This window comes from Gorilla gorilla, chromosome 4 (assembly GCF_029281585.2).
Source record: "Gorilla gorilla gorilla isolate KB3781 chromosome 4, NHGRI_mGorGor1-v2.1_pri, whole genome shotgun sequence".
NCBI lineage: Eukaryota > Metazoa > Chordata > Mammalia > Primates > Hominidae > Gorilla > Gorilla gorilla.
The window spans coordinates 52,439,882-52,457,951 of NC_073228.2; the positions used below are offsets into that span (position 1 = coordinate 52,439,882).

At 55.9% G+C, this 18,070-nt stretch overlaps 2 protein-coding genes and 1 non-coding gene across 26 annotated transcripts in view; 2 read left to right on the top strand and 1 right to left on the bottom strand.

Moving 5' to 3' along the window:
• Positions 1-14,219, top strand: part of MED24 (mediator complex subunit 24) — a 44,149-nt gene extending 29,930 nt beyond the window's left edge. For 8 of the 24 annotated variants that reach the window (XM_063706411.1, XM_063706414.1, XM_063706418.1 and 5 more), the window contains 19 exons: positions 83-233; positions 527-640; positions 1,198-1,245; positions 1,702-1,784; positions 2,077-2,163; positions 3,464-3,575; positions 4,319-4,497; positions 5,374-5,411; positions 5,855-5,937; positions 6,286-6,464; positions 6,574-6,673; positions 6,989-7,164; positions 9,925-10,189; positions 10,494-10,675; positions 10,836-10,926; positions 11,266-11,365; positions 12,969-13,049; positions 13,389-13,537; positions 13,677-14,219. In XM_063706411.1, the coding sequence (XP_063562481.1) occupies positions 83-233; positions 527-640; positions 1,198-1,245; positions 1,702-1,784; positions 2,077-2,163; positions 3,464-3,575; positions 4,319-4,497; positions 5,374-5,411; positions 5,855-5,937; positions 6,286-6,464; positions 6,574-6,673; positions 6,989-7,164; positions 9,925-10,189; positions 10,494-10,675; positions 10,836-10,926; positions 11,266-11,365; positions 12,969-13,049; positions 13,389-13,537; positions 13,677-13,793 (2,335 nt within the window). In that variant the 3' untranslated portion in view covers positions 13,794-14,219. The remainder of the gene's footprint in view (positions 1-82; positions 234-526; positions 641-1,197; positions 1,246-1,701; positions 1,785-2,076; positions 2,164-3,463; positions 3,576-4,318; positions 4,498-5,373; positions 5,412-5,854; positions 5,938-6,285; positions 6,465-6,573; positions 6,674-6,988; positions 7,165-9,924; positions 10,190-10,493; positions 10,676-10,835; positions 10,927-11,265; positions 11,366-12,968; positions 13,050-13,388; positions 13,538-13,676) is intronic. The other 16 variants (XM_063706416.1, XM_063706412.1, XM_055388213.2 and 13 more) reach the window with 3 other exon arrangements.
• Positions 5,675-5,778, top strand: LOC115934889 (small nucleolar RNA SNORD124). Its single transcript, XR_004070624.1, has one exon. It is a non-coding gene; the product is annotated as a small nucleolar RNA SNORD124 (small nucleolar RNA).
• A 1,270-nt stretch (positions 14,220-15,489) lies between the features above and the next one.
• Positions 15,490-17,994, bottom strand: CSF3 (colony stimulating factor 3). Its single transcript, XM_004041756.4, has 5 exons — positions 17,793-17,994; positions 17,462-17,616; positions 16,967-17,074; positions 16,672-16,818; positions 15,490-16,507 (listed from the first exon to the last, which is right to left on the bottom strand). Exons 1-5 carry the CDS (start codon positions 17,830-17,832, stop codon positions 16,343-16,345), a joined length of 615 nt encoding a protein of 204 aa, XP_004041804.1. The 5' UTR covers positions 17,833-17,994; the 3' UTR covers positions 15,490-16,342.
• Between the last annotated feature and the right edge of the window lie 76 nt (positions 17,995-18,070).

Below are 18,070 nucleotides of genomic sequence, written 5' to 3' on the forward strand. Positions count from 1 at the left end.
GAAGATGTGGCACCCAGTGCCATCCTCTCCGCCTTCACCTTTGGCCCCCCAAATACTGTCCCCTGTGTTTGTGACCCCTCAGCATCCCCACGATGCTGTCTGTGCATGCGGAGCAGATGCACAAGACCGGCTTCCCCACTGTCCACGCCGTGATCCTGCTCGAGGGCACCATGAACCTGACAGGCGAGACGCAGTCTCTGGTGGAGCAGCTGACGATGGTGAAGCGCATGCAGGTGGGAGGGGCCGAGTGGCTCTCCCTTCTCCAAGGCGGGCCAGCCTGTTGGGGGCAGGAGGGAGGATTCTTCTGGTTCTCCCTGGGAGAAGTGGGGTTTCTCCTGCTCCATGATGGAAAGTGGGTGCCAGTCGTGCACACTTCTGTCATTGGACCTTACTTCCCTGGTTCTCAGCACACAGCTGAGCAGTGACTCTGCCTTGCAGTCTCTGACCCAGCCAAATCCTCGGAGTCCACAGAAGGGTGACGGGGTACGGGCACCCTCTTAGGCCTCATCCTTGGCTCTTCCCACAGCATATCCCCACCCCACTTTTTGTCCTGGAGATCTGGAAAGCTTGCTTCGTGGGGCTCATTGAGTCTCCCGAGGGTACAGAGGAGCTCAAGTGGACAGCTTTCACTTTCCTCAAGGTACTGGGGACGTGGGAGGGGCAGAGCCAGTCTAGGAATGGTTCTTAGCAAGACCAGCGGCACCCTGGACCTTTGCCCTGTGTTCCTCCCTGTGGGCACTGGGCCCAGCCTGCCAGGTATTCCAGCGCAAGTTCCCATTGATCATTTTCTCTGAAAGTGCCAGGGCTATATTTAGCCCATTTGGCAGACTCCGTTGTTTCTTACCACAGAGGTGCAGTTTAGCTTGGTCATCAGACAGATAGGTGCAGGGCAGTAAAGAGAGCCAGGGAAAGGGGCCCCAGTCCTCCTTGAAGCTGGGGATCCACTTTTGCTTATGGCATTTTTTTCTGTTGAGCTAGCGGAGGTGCGGGGTGCTTGTGTCCTGTGCCTAGGCCTGGGGGCATCAGGGGCCTGGGCACCTATTGGCTTTCTCATTTAGCACTAAGTGTGCTCTCACTCCCAGGGTAGGAGTGTTCCTGTCTCTCTTCCTGGAGCAGGGGTTCGGGGGGATGCCTTCAGGGGTAGATGAAAGAGAAAAGAAATGGATCTTCCTGTTTTTCCCCCGCCTCACCCCCTAGATTCCACAGGTTTTGGTGAAGTTGAAGAAGTACTCTCATGGAGACAAGGTGAGTTGGGGATTGAGATGGAGGCATGGGAGCAGAAACAAGGGCAAAGGGGAGGGTCCTTCAGGCCCCAGCTGGGCAGTGTTCTCATGCCTGGAAGAGAGCCGGATGTGAGTGTACACCTCAGTGTGCACGTGCTTCACAATGTGCATGCTTCAGCATGTGTGCGTGCTTCAGTGTGTGCGTGCTTCAGTGTGTGCGTGCTTCAGTGTGTGTGTGTGCTTCAGTGTGTGTGTTTCAGCGTGTGTGTGCTTCAGCGTGTACGTGTGCTTCAGCCAGTGTGTGTGCTTCAGCCAGTGTGTGTGCTTCAGCGTCTGCGTGCACCCACAACATACACCCAGGCTCCAGGCAGAAAGCAGCCAGGCAACTCAGGCCGATGCCTCCAGCAGACAATGTTGCCTGAGATGATCAGGGCCTGGTGGCCCTGGAAACCAGATGGACACTTCTGCCTCTTTCTAGGACTTCACTGAGGATGTCAACTGTGCTTTTGAGTTCCTGCTGAAGCTCACCCCCTTGTTGGACAAAGCTGACCAGCGCTGCAAGTATGAGCTCCCCTGGTCACCCCCGCCCTACTGGAAGGCGTTCTGGGCTCTTCCCCTGATCTCTGTGCCAGAGAAGCCTCAGGGTACTCTGTCTCCTTGTTCACTCCCCTTGGCAGGGGCAGGAAATAGCAGCCCATAGTTGCCAAGTCCCCAGAGCCCCTCTACCGTCTCTCAGGCACTCCAGATTTTCCTCATCCTGAAAGAGGGAGGATGCTGCTCAGGGACCTGCCACTCCCACCCCTCACCATCCTAGCCAGGTGCCCAGTTCCCTCAGCATCTTTCTCCCTCACAGCTGTGACTGTACAAACTTCCTGCTCCAAGAATGTGGCAAGCAGGGGCTTCTGTCTGAGGCCAGCGTCAACAACCTTATGGCTAAGCGGTAAGCGTGAACGCACCTGTGCTACCCCAAGAGCCCCTTGACCTCTCTCTTGTTACGGTGGGGCTGCTGCGTGCCTTTCAACCTCCTGTCGAAAGTTTGGGCTGCAAGTGACTGGGACCGTGCCTGGGGGTACAGGGAACAGGAAGGAAAAGAAAGCACGGATGTCTTCAGACCAGAGTTTTACACTCTTAGTCACTGCTCTTTAACTCATACCCATCTTTGTGATAAAAGTAAAAATCCTAGGCTGGAGGCGGGTGGATTACTTGGAGGCCAGGAGTTCAAGACCAGCCTGCCCAACATGGCAAAACCCCATGTCTACTAAAAATACAAAAATCAGCTGGGCATGGTGGTGTGTGCCTGTAATCTCAGCTACTCTGGAGGCTGAGGCACGAGAATTGCTTGAACCCAGGAGGCGGAGATTGTGATGAGGCGAAATCATGCCACTGCACCCCAGCCTGGGCGACAGAGTGAGACCTTGTCTCAAAAAAATAAATAAATAAATAAATAAAAATCCTGAATCTTCCTTTAATCTTAAATGTGCTTTCAGAGCATTTAAGACTAATGATAGGCCAGGTGCGGTGGCTCACACCTGTAATCCCAGCATTTGGGAGGCCAAGGCGGGTGGATCACGAGGTCAGGAGTTCGAGACCAGCCTGGCCAACGTGGTGAAACCCCATCTCTACCAAAAATACAAAAATTAATCAGGCGCGATGGTATACACCTGTAATTCCAGCTACTCAGGAGGCTGAGGCAGGAGAATCACTTGAACCCGGAAAGCAGAGGTTGTACTGAGCTGAGATCGCGCCACTGCATTCCAGCCTGGGTGACAGAGCGAGACTCTGTCTCAAAAAAAAAAAAGACTAATGATAAATTGCCAGGTGTGCTGGCTCACCTGTAATCCCAGGACTTTGGGAGGCCAAGGTGGGCGGATCACCTGAGGTCAGGAGTTTGAGACCAGTAGAACATGGTGAAACCCCGTCTCTACTAAAAATACAAAAAAGTAGCCAGGCGTGGTGGTGAGCGTCCAGCTACTCTGGAGGCAGAGGCTGCAGTGAGCTGAGATCGCACCACTGTACTCCAGCCTGGGCAACAGAGTGAGACCTGTCTCAAAAAAAAAGACTAATGCTAAATCAGTGATTGCAACATTGACTATGCTTCCATAAACTTCACCCCAACCTCGGAGGTTCTTACATGCTTCCCACCTCCTCTGCGCATTTCCTTCCGGGCTTGAACGAGGGAACGTGTCAAGAATTTCTCTTCATTCCTCTTCCCTTCCTTGGCCAACTGGTGATGTCCACAGCAAAGCAGACCGAGAGCACGCACCCCAGCAGAAATCAGGAGAGAATGCCAACATCCAGCCCAACATCCAGCTGATCCTCCGGGCGGAGCCCACTGTCACAAACATCCTCAAGGTGAGTGTGCCCTTCCCTGGCCACCACAGTCTTCTCTTTCTTCTTTCCAGTGCTCCATCTGCTTGCAGATAAATAAACAGAGGCCACAGACCTCTGTCTCCTTTAGCTTTTATACATAGTTGCTTTGGAGGTAGTGAAAGGGGAGGCAAGGGCAGCTACCACTGAATGCTAACCCGTGGGAGCTTCATTTGTACACCAGGCACTGCAGTAGGCACTTTCACTTAGGCCATCTCACATGGAAACAACAGAGACGTGGGTGCGGTGGCTCACGCCTGTAATCCCAGCATTTTGGGAGGCTGAGGTGGGAAGATCCCTTGAGGTCAGGAGTTTGAGACCAGCTTGGCCAACGTGGTGAAACCCAGTCTCTACTAAAAACACAAAATTCACTGGGTGTGGTGGTGCATGCCTGTAATCCCAGTTACTTGGGAGGCTGAGGCAGGAGAATCGCTGAACCCCGGGGGGCAGAGGTTGCAATGAGCCAAGATCGCACCACTGCACTCCAGCCTCGGCGATAGAGCGAGACTCCGTCTAAAAAAGGAAAGGACAGAGAAGATCCTAGCCGTGACCTTGCCCACTCCAACCTTACCACCTGCATGCCGGTGTAGATGAGAGGGATGGATCGGAGAGCAAGGGTGGGTTTTAGGAATGATTTTCCAGATTGAAGTCAGAAAGATGTAGATTACATTCCAGGTTGTGAAGAGAGAAAATGTGGCTAGGCTGTATCTTGGGTGCGGGGTCTTCAGTGTTCTTCAGGACTTGATTTCCTGTCCTGTCCCCAGACGATGGATGCAGACCACTCTAAGTCACCGGAGGGACTGCTGGGAGTCCTGGGCCACATGCTGTCTGGGAAGAGTCTGGACTTGCTGCTGGCTGCCGCCGCCGCCACTGGAAAGCTGAAATCCTTCGCCCGGAAATTCATCAAGTGAGGAAGGCCAAGCCCCTGACCCCAGGGCGTGCAGGGAGGCCGCGCATTGGGAGGAGGTAGCAGGGTAGGAGTCAGGTGCCTGGGTCTGGGTCTCATCCAGAGACCCACGGGCCTAGGCAGAGCATCCTGGCTGGAGATCTTGGAGGAAGGGCCTGTTCTCACGACCTAAGTGTTCCTTTCTCTTCAGCTGAGGATGGAGTGGACATGTTTGGTAAAGAGATGAGGGTAAGGGTTGAGGTGTTGAACATTGGGCATGGAGGAATTCCAAGTATGCCCAGTTATTAATAAGGGGCTCTCAAATTCTGTTGCCTTTTTTGGTTGCCCTGGAATTTGACATATATAGAACATGGTTCCATTCAGTGGGCCATTCTCTAGGCCTTGGAAATCTTCTAACAATAAAAATCCTTCTGGCTGGGTGCGGTGGCTCACGCCTGTAATCCTAGCACTTAGGGAGGCCAAGGTGGGCGGATCACCTGAAGTCAGGAGTTCAAGACCAGCCTGGCCAACTTGGTGAAACCCTGTCTCTACTAAAAATACAAAAAATTAGCCGGGTGTGGTGGTGGGCACCTGTAATCCCAGCTACTTGGGAGACTGAGGCAGAAGAATTGCTTGAACGGAGGCGGAGGTTGCAGTGAGCTGAGATTGTGCCACTGCACTCCAGCCTGGGTGACAGAGTGAGACTCCGTCTCAAAACAAAAAAAAAAACAAAAAACAAAAACCACAAAAACCTTTTTTCTGTAGCAATGTGTCTCATTTTAAGTTTAACCAGTAACTCAGACTCTAGCGATCGCTCTCTGAACATGTGTAGCCCCAGCGCCCAGCTACTGCTCAGCTCATGCCCTGGTCAATGCAACCTGTCTCCATTCCTTTCAGTTTGAATGAATTCACAACCTATGGCAGCGAAGAAAGCAGTAAGTCAGCCCTGTGCATCCGCAGGCCCAGTGGGCCCTGAGGAGGGGTGTGGTGGGAGAGTGTGGGAGGGAGGAGGGCTCCCCGGCTCAACAGGGGGAGGCTGTGCTCCCTCCTCAGAGCCATGACCAATGGAAGCTTCCACAGAGCTTGAAAGTGGATAATGCTGGAAAAGGATTCTTCCCAGACCATCCCTGTGTCTCCTTCCCCCCCTCATCCCTTTACGACTTGGTTAGGTATGCCAGGAGAGGGTGCTGGGGGTCTTTGGTCTCAAGGAAGGGATGATGTTCCAGTTGAGACTCAAGAAAAGGATTCTGAGCCTCAGAGCTTTGAAGGAGCCACTTGGTCCCTGACCTTCCTAGAGGCAAATCCCGATCCCTGTCAACCCAGACACGGGCTCCCCCCTGCCCTCGTCTGGGAACTCAGCCTTCCCGTCCTTCCACAGCCAAACCGGCCTCCGTCCGGGCCCTGCTGTTTGACATCTCCTTCCTCATGCTGTGCCATGTGGCCCAGACCTATGGTTCAGAGGTGAGAGAGGGGAGCGACCGGGACGGGGGCTCAAGGGAAGGAGGTAACCCGGAACTCTCCCCACCTCACTGCCTGCGCCCCCGCAGCCTCTCAGCCAGTTAGTTCTGTGGGCCTCAGAAACCAGGTGCCCACGCGGGCTGGAGTCCGTAGAGGCACCTTCAGCCCCATGTTCACATTGACCACTAGGTGGCAGCATTGCCCCCGACTGGCTCCCTTTGACCAGTTCGTCCCCAGTCTTTGGGCTGGGCTGGAGCAGCAGGCTGGCGGGAAACAGTGCAGCCCCAGGTCCAGCGCTGGCAGGCGCCGCGCCCTCCCCACTCGGCTGGTGCCCCCCTTCCCCTTTCCCAGGTGATTCTGTCCGAGTCGCGCACAGGAGCTGAGGTGCCCTTCTTCGAGACCTGGATGCAGACCTGCATGCCTGAGGAGGGCAAGATCCTGAACCCTGACCACCCCTGCTTCCGCCCCGACTCCACCAAAGTGGAGTCCCTGGTGGCCCTGCTCAACAACTCCTCGGAGATGAAGCTAGTGTCAGTGGCCCGGGCGCCCACTCCAAGGGTGGCGGTGGGGGCAGGGTCAAGACCCGCTCCCTGAGCCCATTCCCTGCTCCCCTGTGCTGACTTCTCTGCACACCCGCAGGCAGATGAAGTGGCATGAGGCCTGTCTCAGCATCTCAGCCGCCATCTTGGAAATCCTCAATGCCTGGGAGAATGGGGTCCTGGCCTTCGAGTCCATCCAGGTAGCCCCACCTTCCCAGCAGCCTTTGCTCCCCTGAGACACAGAGCCAGCCAGTGATGACTTGTTATATTTCGTAAGGGCAAGAAGACCTTTAATCCAGGAGCTCATGTTTTGATATTGATATTTTGTGTAATCGTTGTCTTAGCTACTCCCTCTGGCCCAGGTAGCTCTGGGAAGATGAAACTTGTGGAGAGAGGTGTGGAATGTGGCCCGGGACTCTACCGGCTGCACTTAGCTGCCCGCAGAGGCTGAGAAGGTGATGTTGGCTCAAGAAAGGGAGATAGATGGTAGCCCATCACCTTTCCGTCTCCCCTAGAAAATCACTGATAACATCAAAGGGAAGGTATGCAGTCTGGCGGTGTGTGCTGTGGCTTGGCTTGTGGCCCACGTCCGGATGCTGGGGCTGGATGAGCGTGAGAAGTCGCTGCAGATGATCCGCCAGCTGGCAGGGCCACTGTTTAGTGAGAACACCCTGCAGTTCTACAATGAGAGGTCGGTAACCCGCCTTCCCTTCTCAGACCCTTCAAGTGTGTTGCGAGAAGTCAGCACATCCAATAACAAGCACCCCTCTCTTTTCTGACCTTCGCAAACACGCTACTTGATCACTCACTCACTCACTTTCCTATTCATGCATTCACTCATCTGACTCAGCAAACATGTACTGTGTCTCTGTGGCAGAAGCGTTTATATGCCAGCACCTGCTGTGTTGTCAGAAATGCAGACCCTAAATAGGGTCTGCCCGCAGAGACTCAAGTTCTAGACAACTAGCTCCCAAAAGAACAAAGCTGTGTGACTGTCTAGGAGCTAGGAACCTGTCTGTAGATTTTACAGGCCGTGCCCCACCCTCAGTTACCTCTTAGGACAGTTTCCTGCCCTGGCTCTTCAGGGGCTTGGAGGACTTCCCTGGTGACCAGCTACGTTGAGTTCATTCACCCAACCAATAAGTTGTTTGCTTTTTTTAATTGTAAAAAACACATAAGATTTGCCATCTTAGCCATGTTTAAGTGTACTGTTCGGTAGTGTTAAGTATATTCACACTGTTGTGTAACAGGTCTCCAGAACTTTCTTGCATCTCTGAAACTCCATACCCACTGAACAACAGCTTCCCATTTTCCCCTCCCTCCAGCTCCTGGTAACTACCATTTTACTTTGTGTGTCTAGGAATTTGACTACTTTATACTTTTTTGTTGTTGTTGTTGAGACAAGGTCTTACCCTTGCCCAGATCAGAGTGAGTCTCACTGCAACCTCAAATTCCTGGGCTCAAGTGATCCTCTTGCCTCAGCCTCCCGAGTAGCTGGGACTGCAGGCCCACAGCCGGCTAATTTTTCTAGTCTTTGTAGAGACAGGGTCTCACTATATTGCCAGGTCTTGAACTCCTGGCCTTGAGTGATCCTCTCACCGTGGACCCCCAAAGTGCTGGGATTACAGGCGTGACCCACCGTGCCCTGCTGAATTTGACTACTTTTTAGATGCCTCATTTAACTGGAATCATACAGTCCTTGCCTTTTCGTGACTGACTGACTTCACTCAGCATGATGTCCTCAAAGCTCATCCATGTAGTAGCACGTGACAGGAATTCCTTCCTTTTTAAGGCTGAATAATACTCTGTTGTGGGCCGGGCGTGGTGGCTCACGCCTGCAATCCTAGCACTTTGGGAGGCTGAGGTGGGTGGCTCACTTGAGGTCAGGAGTTTAAGGCCAGCCTGACCAACACGGTGAAACCTTGGCCTTACTAAAAATACAAAAATAAATAGGGAGTGGTGGCAGGTGCCTGCAATCCCAGCTACTTGGGAGGCTGAGACAGGAGAATCGCTTGAACCCAGGAAGCGGAGGTTGCAGTGAGCCGAGATCGCGCCACTGCACTCCAGCCTGGGTGAAAGAGTGAGACTCTGTCTCAAAAAACAAAACAAAAACAAAAAAAACCTCTATTGTGTGGCTATACCACATCTTGATCCCTCGTCTGTCAGTGGACACTTCAGTTGCTTCTACCTTTGGGCTATAGTGAATAGTGCTGCTGTGAACATGGGTGTTTACCAGCTAATACGTTTTGGGTGTTGCCATGTCTTTATGGCAACGTTGAGGATGTCTTTATTTATTTATGTACTTATTTTTGAGACGGCGTTTCGCTCTGTCGCCCAGGCTGGAGTGCTGTGGCACTATCTAGGCTCACTGCAATCTCCGCCTCCTGGGTTCAAGAGATTCTCCTGCCTCAGCCTCCTGAGTAGCCGGGATTACAGGCATGTGCCACCACACCCGGCTAATTGTTGTATTTTTGGTAGAGATGGGGTTTCACCATGTTGGCCAGGCTGGTCTCGAACTCCTAATTTCAGGTGATCTTCCCACCTCAGCCTCCCAAAGTGCTGGGATTATAGGCATGAGCCACCGCACCGGGCCTGAGGATGTCTTAATAGGGAGAAGGGGAAGCATTGAGCTGAATGAGGTTTGGACGGTCTGGAAAAGCACATCTCGTTTTCCCCTTGCCTCCTTCTTTTTTCCTTTCTTCTCTCATTTCTCCACCACCTTCCCCCCCACCCTACCAAGTAGGGAGCTTTTGCTCTGGTGTAACCCATTCTAAGCACCCTAAATCCTATCTGGGTAAGGGGTAGTGAGAAGTCTGTGGCTCCATTGTGCAGGTGGGAAAAGTGGCTCTAAAAGTCATAGCAACTTTCCCAGAGCCACCCTGCATTCCAGGAACAGTCAGCACTCGGCCTGGGTCTGTATTCACTTCCGAAGCCTCTTTCCATGAGAAAATTCCTGGATATACACTTCTATCTGCCCAGCTACCAGGGGCCGGGAAGAATCCTGTGGGGCAGCCCTTGGGCCTCTCCTGGAAGGAACAGTTTACTTTGGGAGGAGGCCAGGGCTGGGCGGGGACCCCCAAGCACTCAGCCTAGGGGGAAGTGATTGTGTTTATTTATGTGGCAGGTTGGCAGGGCCCAGGCCTGGGGGATGGGGGAAGTTGGAGAATAAAAGAAAATGTGAATATCTGGCTGGAATGGCCAGGGGGAGGAAAGCCCCTCCCGAGTCCCTATTTATAGGCTTTGTGTCCTGCAGGTGAGAGACCTGCCAGGAGCAGAGCAGGGGCCAGGTCACCCCGGGGTATACCGTCCCCCCCAGCGCAAAACTGGGTTAATGCCTCAGGGAGATTTCCGTAACCCAAGTCCAAGGGAAAGTCTGGCATGGGTGTTCCCTCCTCTCCCTCCCCACCCTACAGTGGCACCTGAGCCTCAGGTCCTCTCGGCCCTCCCCCAGGGTGGTGATCATGAACTCGATCCTGGAGCGCATGTGTGCCGACGTGCTGCAGCAGACAGCCACGCAGATCAAGTTTCCCTCCACCGGGGTGGACACAATGCCCTACTGGAACCTGCTGCCCCCCAAGCGGCCCATCAAAGAGGTGCTGACGGACATCTTTGCCAAGGTGCTGGAGAAGGGCTGGGTGGACAGCCGCTCCATCCACATCTTTGACACCCTGCTGCACATGGGCGGTGTCTACTGGTTCTGCAACAACCTGATTAAGGTACTTGGGCTGGAGTGGCTGTGGGCCAACATGGGTCCTGTCCCCTGGCTCCCCACACCTGGCCTGGTCTGCCAGGCTTCCCTGAAAGGCTGCCGTGAGCCAGGTGGCCTCCCCAGAATGCCTCGCTTCAGAGTTGCCTCCTTGGGGAGCTCTGGCCAGAGACTGGGATTCAGCCTGAGGGGTGGAGCAACATCTGGGGCCCCCTCTGCGGGCCTTACTGGACAGCCATGTTGGGGTGGCAGGGTGTAGGAGCCCCAGATCCCGGGCCCCTGGCTCCTGAACTGCCCCCCTTCCTGCGCACTAGGAGCTGCTGAAGGAGACACGGAAGGAGCACACGCTGCGGGCAGTGGAGCTGCTCTACTCCATCTTCTGCCTGGACATGCAGCAAGTGACCCTGGTCCTGCTGGGCCACATCCTGCCTGGCCTGCTCACTGACTCCTCCAAGTGGCACAGCCTCATGGACCCCCCGGGCACTGCTCTTGCCAAGTAAGATTCTCTTCAGAACTTGCCCTGCTCCGGCCACCCAGGGTCAGGCACCCCTCGCCTGGTGCCACCCTGGGAGACTGGGCTTTGGGGAGCCCAGTCAGACACAGAAAGCTCCTGGGGCACCTCTCACTGTCCCCCTTTTTCTGGAACCCTTTGCCAGGCTGGCCGTGTGGTGTGCCCTCAGTTCCTACTCCTCTCACAAGGGACAGGCGTCCACCCGCCAGAAGAAGAGACACCGCGAAGACATTGAGGTAGGCCCCCCAGCCACCCTCGCCGGCTTCACTTGTTCACCCGTTTGTTACAGCATTTCCTAAGGATTCCCCAGGCAAAGGGAAGCAGTTGTGGCCCCTGCCCTTGGGGCAGCTGTGCCTGGGCATGATTGGTCAGGAATCTGCATGGGTGATTTGTGTGGCCCCAGCCTGCCCATGGGCACAAGGGGCCTGTCAGATTGTGGGAGGGGTTGAGCAGAGAGGGGCTGAGGCCCTGCTAGCCATGCTGACCTCGCTCAAATCGGAGCTCAAGCTCTTTTCCCTGACAGCTGGAAACTGGGGGGTTTAGGGGTGTATAACAGTGACTTTCACACCCTCTAGGATTATATCAGCCTCTTCCCCCTGGATGATGTGCAGCCTTCGAAGTTGATGCGACTGCTGAGCTCTAATGAGGACGATGCCAACATCCTTTCGAGCCCCAGTGAGTGTGTGGGCTGGCCGCGCGCCGCTCCTTTTCCTGGGAATTCACTCCCCGATGCTGCCACTCTGCCGCTGCCCCAGCTGCAGGCATCTTTGCAGCTGGTCAGAGAGGGTGTGGCAGGGACCTGCTGTTCTAGCCCCCAAGGGGGTGCTCTGTGTCCTGCCCCTGGAGAAGAGGTTGCTGTTGTCACTTCCTGAGGGTTGAAGCTCCTCTGCCCAGGTCCAGCCCAGCCCACAGTTGTTCCCCCGCAGCCCTCCTGCCCCCTCCCTTACCCCAGGGTTGAGGGGATGACAAGCTACCCAAGTGAGTGAGTTCACTGCCTCAGGCACAGCCTGTGCCATTGACTCACCAGCTCTGACCTTCCTTCCTTCCTTCCTTCCCCCAAAACATGCCCAGAGAAGCCCAGGCTGGGGCATGGGGCTACTCCCCACCTTCCTGCCTAAAGAGCACACCCCCCACCAACCACTTCCCTGGAGGTCATCCTTTTCACTGTCCTCTCCTCCCTGCCAGGCTTACTGCCAAGGGCTCCTTCTGTGGCATTTTTCCTGTTTCCAGAGATTTCTCCTGAGCCTGAACTTTTCTCTGAAGCCTTTTAGGAAGTAGGGGACCAACTGTACACTTGATCAGAAGAAAGATGCTAGGTTTGCCAGCTACAAGCGCTGTGACCTTTAGCTAGCGACTGAGCCAGCCCCCGTCTGGGTCTCCTCATCTGTAAATGGGGTGTTGTGAGGAGTAAGCAGCTTAGGAAGTACCAAGATCGGCCCCTGGCCCTGTGTGCTCGCCACATGTTAGTTTTTCTCTCTCATTCCATTGGGATCTCTGTATCTGAGGTCCCTCTGTGCCCTTTTTTTGTTTTGTTTTGTTTTTTGTTTGTTTGTTTTTTTGTGTTGGAGTCTCCCTCTGTTGCCCAGGCTGGAGTTCAGTCACGCGATCTCAGCTTACTGCAACCTCCGCCTCCTGGGTTTAAGCAATTTTCCTGTCTCAGCCTCCTGAGTCGCTGGGACTACAGGCGCCTGCCACAACACCTGGCTAATTTTTGTATTTTTAGTAGAGACGGGGTTTCACCATATTGGTCAGGCTGGTCTCGAACTCCTGAACTCAGATGATCCACCCGCCTTGGCCTCCCAAAGTGCTGGGATTACAGGCGTGAGCCACCACGCCCAGCCTGTTTTTCTGAGGCACGGTTTTGCTCTGTTGCTCAGGCTGGAGTGCAGTGGCACCATCTCGGCTCACTGCAGCCTTGTTCTCCTAGGCTCAAGCAGTCTGCCTCAGCCTCCCAAGGAGCTGGGACTACAGGCTTTGGCACCACACCCAGCTAATTTTTGTATTTTTTGTAGAGATGAGGTCTCGCTAGTTGCCAAGGCTGGTCTCAAACTCCTGGACTCAAGCGATCCTCCTGCCTCGGCCTCCCAAAATGCTGGGATTACAGGTGTGAGCCACCGTACCTGGCCTCCCTTTGTGCTCTTGATCTCAGGGTCTTCTCTGGGCTCTCCATGTACCAGTTACCTCCGATGGGTGAAGGTCGGGTGGGGGCATCCCCGGGGAGCACCACTTTTGCACTCGGCAGGCTGTTTCCCAGCGCTCCATCTGCTCCGTCCCACAGCAGACCGATCCATGAGCAGCTCCCTCTCAGCCTCTCAGCTCCACACGGTCAACATGCGGGACCCTCTGAACCGAGTCCTGGGTGAGTTCCCCACCCCTGCTGCCGAACCTGGGACTAAGCTGGACGAGTCCCTCTTCTCATGGAGGCTGGGAGACCTTGTCAGCTGGAAGGGGCCTTGCGGTGCCCCTCCCTTCCCTCTCCATGCCTCTCATTGTTGGCTGTCCTGGCCCCCAGGCTCCTGTCTAGTTCCCCCTCCTCCCCTCCCCAATTGCCTTTTATATTTTCTCTCTCTGACACCCCATTTTGGGGACATGCTCAGCATGTGTTTCTTTTCCCTTTTCAGTCCCACCTTCTCCCAGAGTGTGACCTCACCCTCTCTCATGGAACTCCCTCCTGTCACTCTCCCCCCACTCTCTACAGCCAACCTGTTCCTGCTCATCTCCTCCATCCTGGGGTCTCGCACTGCTGGCCCCCATACCCAGTTCGTGCAGTGGTTCATGGAGGAGTGTGTGGACTGCCTGGAGCAGGGTGGCCGTGGCAGCGTCCTGCAGTTCATGCCCTTCACTACCGTGAGTACCACCTTCCCGGCTCTCCTGCTGGTGCTGGGGCCTCGTGGCAGCCCTTAGAGCAGGGAGGGGCCTCCTTCCCCCTGGGACAGCACACCCACCACCAGCCGTCCCGCAAGCAGCATCTGTCTGTCCGTGGCAGGTGTCGGAACTGGTGAAGGTGTCAGCCATGTCCAGCCCCAAGGTGGTTCTGGCCATCACGGACCTCAGCCTGCCCCTGGGCCGCCAGGTGGCTGCTAAAGCCATTGCTGCACTCTGAGGGGCTTGGCATGGACGTAGTGGGGGCTGGGGACTGGCGCAGCCCCAGGCGCCTCCAAGGGAAGCAGTGAGGAAAGATGAGGCATCGTGGCTCACATCCGCTCCACATGGTGCAAGAGCCTCTAGCGGCTTCCAGTTCCCCGCTCCTGACTCCTGACCTCCAGGATGTCTCCCGGTTTCTTCTTTCAAAATTTCCTCTCCATCTGCTGGCACCTGAGGAGTGTGAGCAGCCTGGACCACAAGCCCGGTGGTCACCCCTGTGTGCGCCCGCCCCAGCCCAGGAGTAGTCTTACCTCTGAGGAACTTTCTAGATGCAAAGTGTGTGTGTGTGTGTGTGTGTGTGTGTGTGTGTGTATATTTTGTAATATGTGAGGGAAATCTACCTTTGTTCATGTATAAATAAAGCTCCTCGTGGGTCCCTTTGTGACTGTGTGTGCTGTTGGTATTGGTGCCACCTGGGGCAGGGCATAGTGTCCTCTCCCTGGACTCCTGTGCTGTGGCCAGGGAACGGCTCACTCCTGTGGTGAGGAGGAGGAGGAAGAGGAGCAGAGGCGGCAGGGCTCAGGGTCCTATGTGGGCTTGCTCAGCTGGGGAAGGGCCAGGGGAAAGCAGCTTCCCTTCCTTGGAGCCAAGTTGGCCGGCCTGCTGCCCCCTCCCCCAAAGCCAGCTGTACCCTGAAAGGGGAGAGGCTTTGGCTCAGGGCCCCACAGTGCTGGGGCAGGGTGGCCTGCTCTGCTGTCTCCCGAACCTGGTCCAACCCCACCCACACTCTGACTAGCCTGGGATTTGATCTGTTGCCTCCAAAAAAGGACTGGGGGATGGGAGGCGGGGGGATGAGGGGCCGGACCTTTCTTTAACCCTTCCTTGCCTGCCTCACACATCTCTGAGCCCCTAGATGGATGACTCCGAGCTGGCAGTGGGCACTTCTGACCCTGCTTTCCGAAGAGCCACGGGCGGGGGAGGTGGGAGGGACTGAGGAGCTGAGGAGGAGAAGGCTTGGGCAGATAGTGGACTGGGGACTGGTGGGGGTACCCCAAAGCCACACAGGAGTCTTTGGCTGCAGGCAGGCCTCACACCTGTGGTACGGTCTCTGGCCCCTCTGCTTGCCACAGCTCCCCACCCTCCTGGGCTGTGAGCTTAGCGCTCTTCAGCCCACGACTGCCACAAGCAGGAAGTGACCAGCTGGGGTGAGTGCAGAGACCGAGTCTGAGGAGAGAAGCTCTGACCCCAGTGGTCACCTTGAACTTGGCTTCCACTTTGTGGGCAACTTGATGGATGGGCTCAAGTTTATGGAAGATGGTAAATGACAAGCCTGGTGCAGATGCTCAGCACTCCCTGGCTTCATCTTGTCTGGCTGTGTCTGGCCTGTTAAGCCCACCCAGACCCCATGCCCTCTCCTTTCCGGGTTCCCATGGTCCCCGTGCCTCTGTCTTCCCTGCCAGGCTTTGGCTGCTCGAGTGCAGATTCCATGTCTGCTTTGTTCCCTGCTGTGTCCCCAGCACTTAGCCCAGCGTCTGCACAGAGTAGGTGCTCAGATAAATATGTGCCAACGGAATGAATGTCAGACGAACTTGAGAACCTTCCTCCTCCTCCCCGGACCTCCTCCCCGACCTCCCTCTGGCCTCTCCCACCCTTCAGCCACCTCCCCAGCCCCTGGCCAGGCACCAGCTGGACTCAAGAAGGAGGAAGGACGTGACTGGAGGCAAACACTTTATTATCCTGAAGTTCAGTTACAATGCGACAGTGGAGGGGACACTGGTGAGTGGGGGGTGAAGAGGTGGACGGTGACAGTGGAGCTTCCTTTCATACACACGCCTGACATGATTCCTCCTGTCTGCTCCCTCCCACATCCCCAGTCCCCGTCCAGCAAGGCAAATGTCCAGGCACCTGCCTGGCCCTAAAAGGAGTCACAGTCCTGACCCTCGTGGGGGCAGGGCAGGTGTCCCGAGGGCACCCAGAAAAACAGGAGACACGTCGGTGATGTTCGGGAGTCAAACCATGTCCCGAAAGTCTTAAGAAGAAAAACGAGATTCCCCAGCAAATTCGTGGGACCCCAGGGCCATGCCTCCAGCTCTGGCCACCTCTGCTTGTCCAGGGGCCTTACAGCCAAGGGGATGCAGGGGCCGCTGTGCAGTCGGCTGAGGCCAGAGTGAGGGGTGCAAGGACCCAGATGGGGAACACTGCTGTTTAAATATTAAACAGGGATTTCTTGTCTCCCACGTGGGAGACCTGATACTCTCAAGAGTCCCAGGTGGGGACCCTCAGGACCAGGGGCTCACAGTGGCTCATCCCAGTGCCCACTGCAGAGCCAGGGCTGGGGAGCAGTCATAGTAATAAATACTTGGTATTTACCTATCTACCTCCCAGTCCAGGGGATGGGAGGACAGGAGCTTTTTCTCACTGCTACAGGCAGGAGAATGAAACTCAGAAATGCAGGGAAGGACACAGAGGCCTGGGGCTCCGTTCTGCTCTTCCCTGTCTTTAAATATGAGGCTTAAATAGGCATAAATATTAAATAGAGATAAATACATGGGATGGGGAGGGCTTGGCTCAGGGCTGGGCAAGGTGGCGTAGAACGCGGTACGACACCTCCAGGAAGCTCTGCAGATGGGAGGCAACCAGGACCCCTCCTGCCCGGCGCTGGAAAGCAGAGGTGAAGGCCGGCATGGCACCCTGGGTGGGCTGCAGGGCAGGGGCCATTCCCAGTTCTTCCATCTGTGGGGGAAAGCTGTGATCAGTGGTTGGGCCCTTCTGAGTGGGCGTTATTACAAATGAGGAAATGCTGGGGGCTGACAGCATGGACAGGGCCCATACACAGGCCCGGCTGTGGTGCCCAGAATGCCAGCACGACCTTGGCCACCCTGCCCAACAAGGCTCACCTGCTGCCAGATGGTGGTGGCAAAGTTGGTGACGTCCAGCTGCAGTGTGTCCAAGGTGGGACCCAACTCGGGGGAGATCCCTTCCAGGGCCTGCAGGAGCCCCTGGTAGAGGAAGAGGCCGCTATGGAGTTGGCTCAAGCAGCCTGCCTGTGAGACAGAGCGGAAGAGTTAGGGGGTGCTGCCTGAGATACTCACGTCAGGCCCCCAGCTTGGAACCTGGAGACCTGGGGGAGCCCATGGGTGTCCCTCCTCTCCTTCCCCCTCCTCATTAGCCTTATCCTTTCCTGACACTCACCAGCTGCAGGGCCTGGCTGGGGCAGCTGCTCAGGGGAGCCCAGGGGATGCCCAGAGAGTGTCCAAGCAGCACCAGCTCCTCGGGGTGGCACAGCTTGTAGGTGGCACACTGGGGATGGAAGGATGCTGAGTGAGACTCGCTGTGGCCGGGTCGCTGCTCCTTCCCGGGTCCTCCCCGACTCTCTGGTCTTTCCCCTCCCTCCATGTCCTGCCAGGCTGTTCAGTTCCTCTCTGCCCTGCACCCCCACTCTCTGATCTCACAGGGGCCCTTGCCCTTTCTCCTGAATGTGATGCCTCCACTCCCATCCCAGCCAGCCCTCCCGAGCACTGTCCCCACCAAGGTCCTCCTCCCCAAGTCCCTTCCCAGCTTTCCCCAGCTCCACTGCTCCTAATATTCTCCCATGTCCCTTCCAGAGGATGTCGGCCCTGCAGTTCCATCCCCCTTAGCTCTCCCCACCGGACTTCCCTCCACAGCCCTCTCACCCGCCTCACTCACCAGCTTCTCCTGGAGTGCCGCGCCATCGCCCTGGATCTTCCTCACTTGCTCTAAGCACTTGAGCAGGAAGCTCTGGGGCAGGGAGCTGGCAGGGCCCAGGGGGGTGGCTTCCTGCACTGTCCAGAGTGCACTGTGCCACAGCAGCAGCTGCAGGGCTGGGGACAGAGCGGGCTCAGGAGACATGCTGTTCCCTACCACTTGAGGCCCTCTTGGGGACACTGGGTGCCTTTAATCCCCATTCCCAGAACGGGGATCCCCAGCCCCTCTGTCACACCAGCCTCCCTCCCATGCCAGGGCAGGCGGCTCTCCCATCCTGGGCCAAGACACTCACCCATCAGCTTCATGGGGCTCTGGGCGGCAGGTCCAGCCATGGGTCTGGGTGGGGCTGGGCTGCAGGCTCCGGGCTGTTTTGGGGCCCAGCTCTAGGGGGGCCTTTATACATAACCCCATGGAGGCCTGGGAGGAAATTACCTGGGGCCACGACTAAGGCTTAGTAATAACTTCCCAGGATTTATGCAAATTTGGTGTCCAAGACAATGCAGGGGGGTTGGAACAAAAAGCTGTTTGCGAAAGTTTTGTGAAATTGTGGAATCTCTGATCCTCCTTTGA

What these genes read in the sequence shown, in the direction of transcription:
- CSF3 (XM_004041756.4), bottom strand. Translation starts at nt 17,832, where the DNA reads ATGGCTGGACCTGCCGCCCAGAGCCCCATGAAGCTGATGG. An exon ending in CGGCACTCCAGGAGAAGCTG is followed by an intron (nt 17,075 to 17,461) that starts GTGAGTGAGGCG and finishes TTCCATCCCCAG; the next exon opens with TGTGCCACCTACAAGCTGTG. An exon ending in CCACCACCATCTGGCAGCAG is followed by an intron (nt 16,508 to 16,671) that starts GTGAGCCTTGTT and finishes TTTCCCCCACAG; the next exon opens with ATGGAAGAACTGGGAATGGC.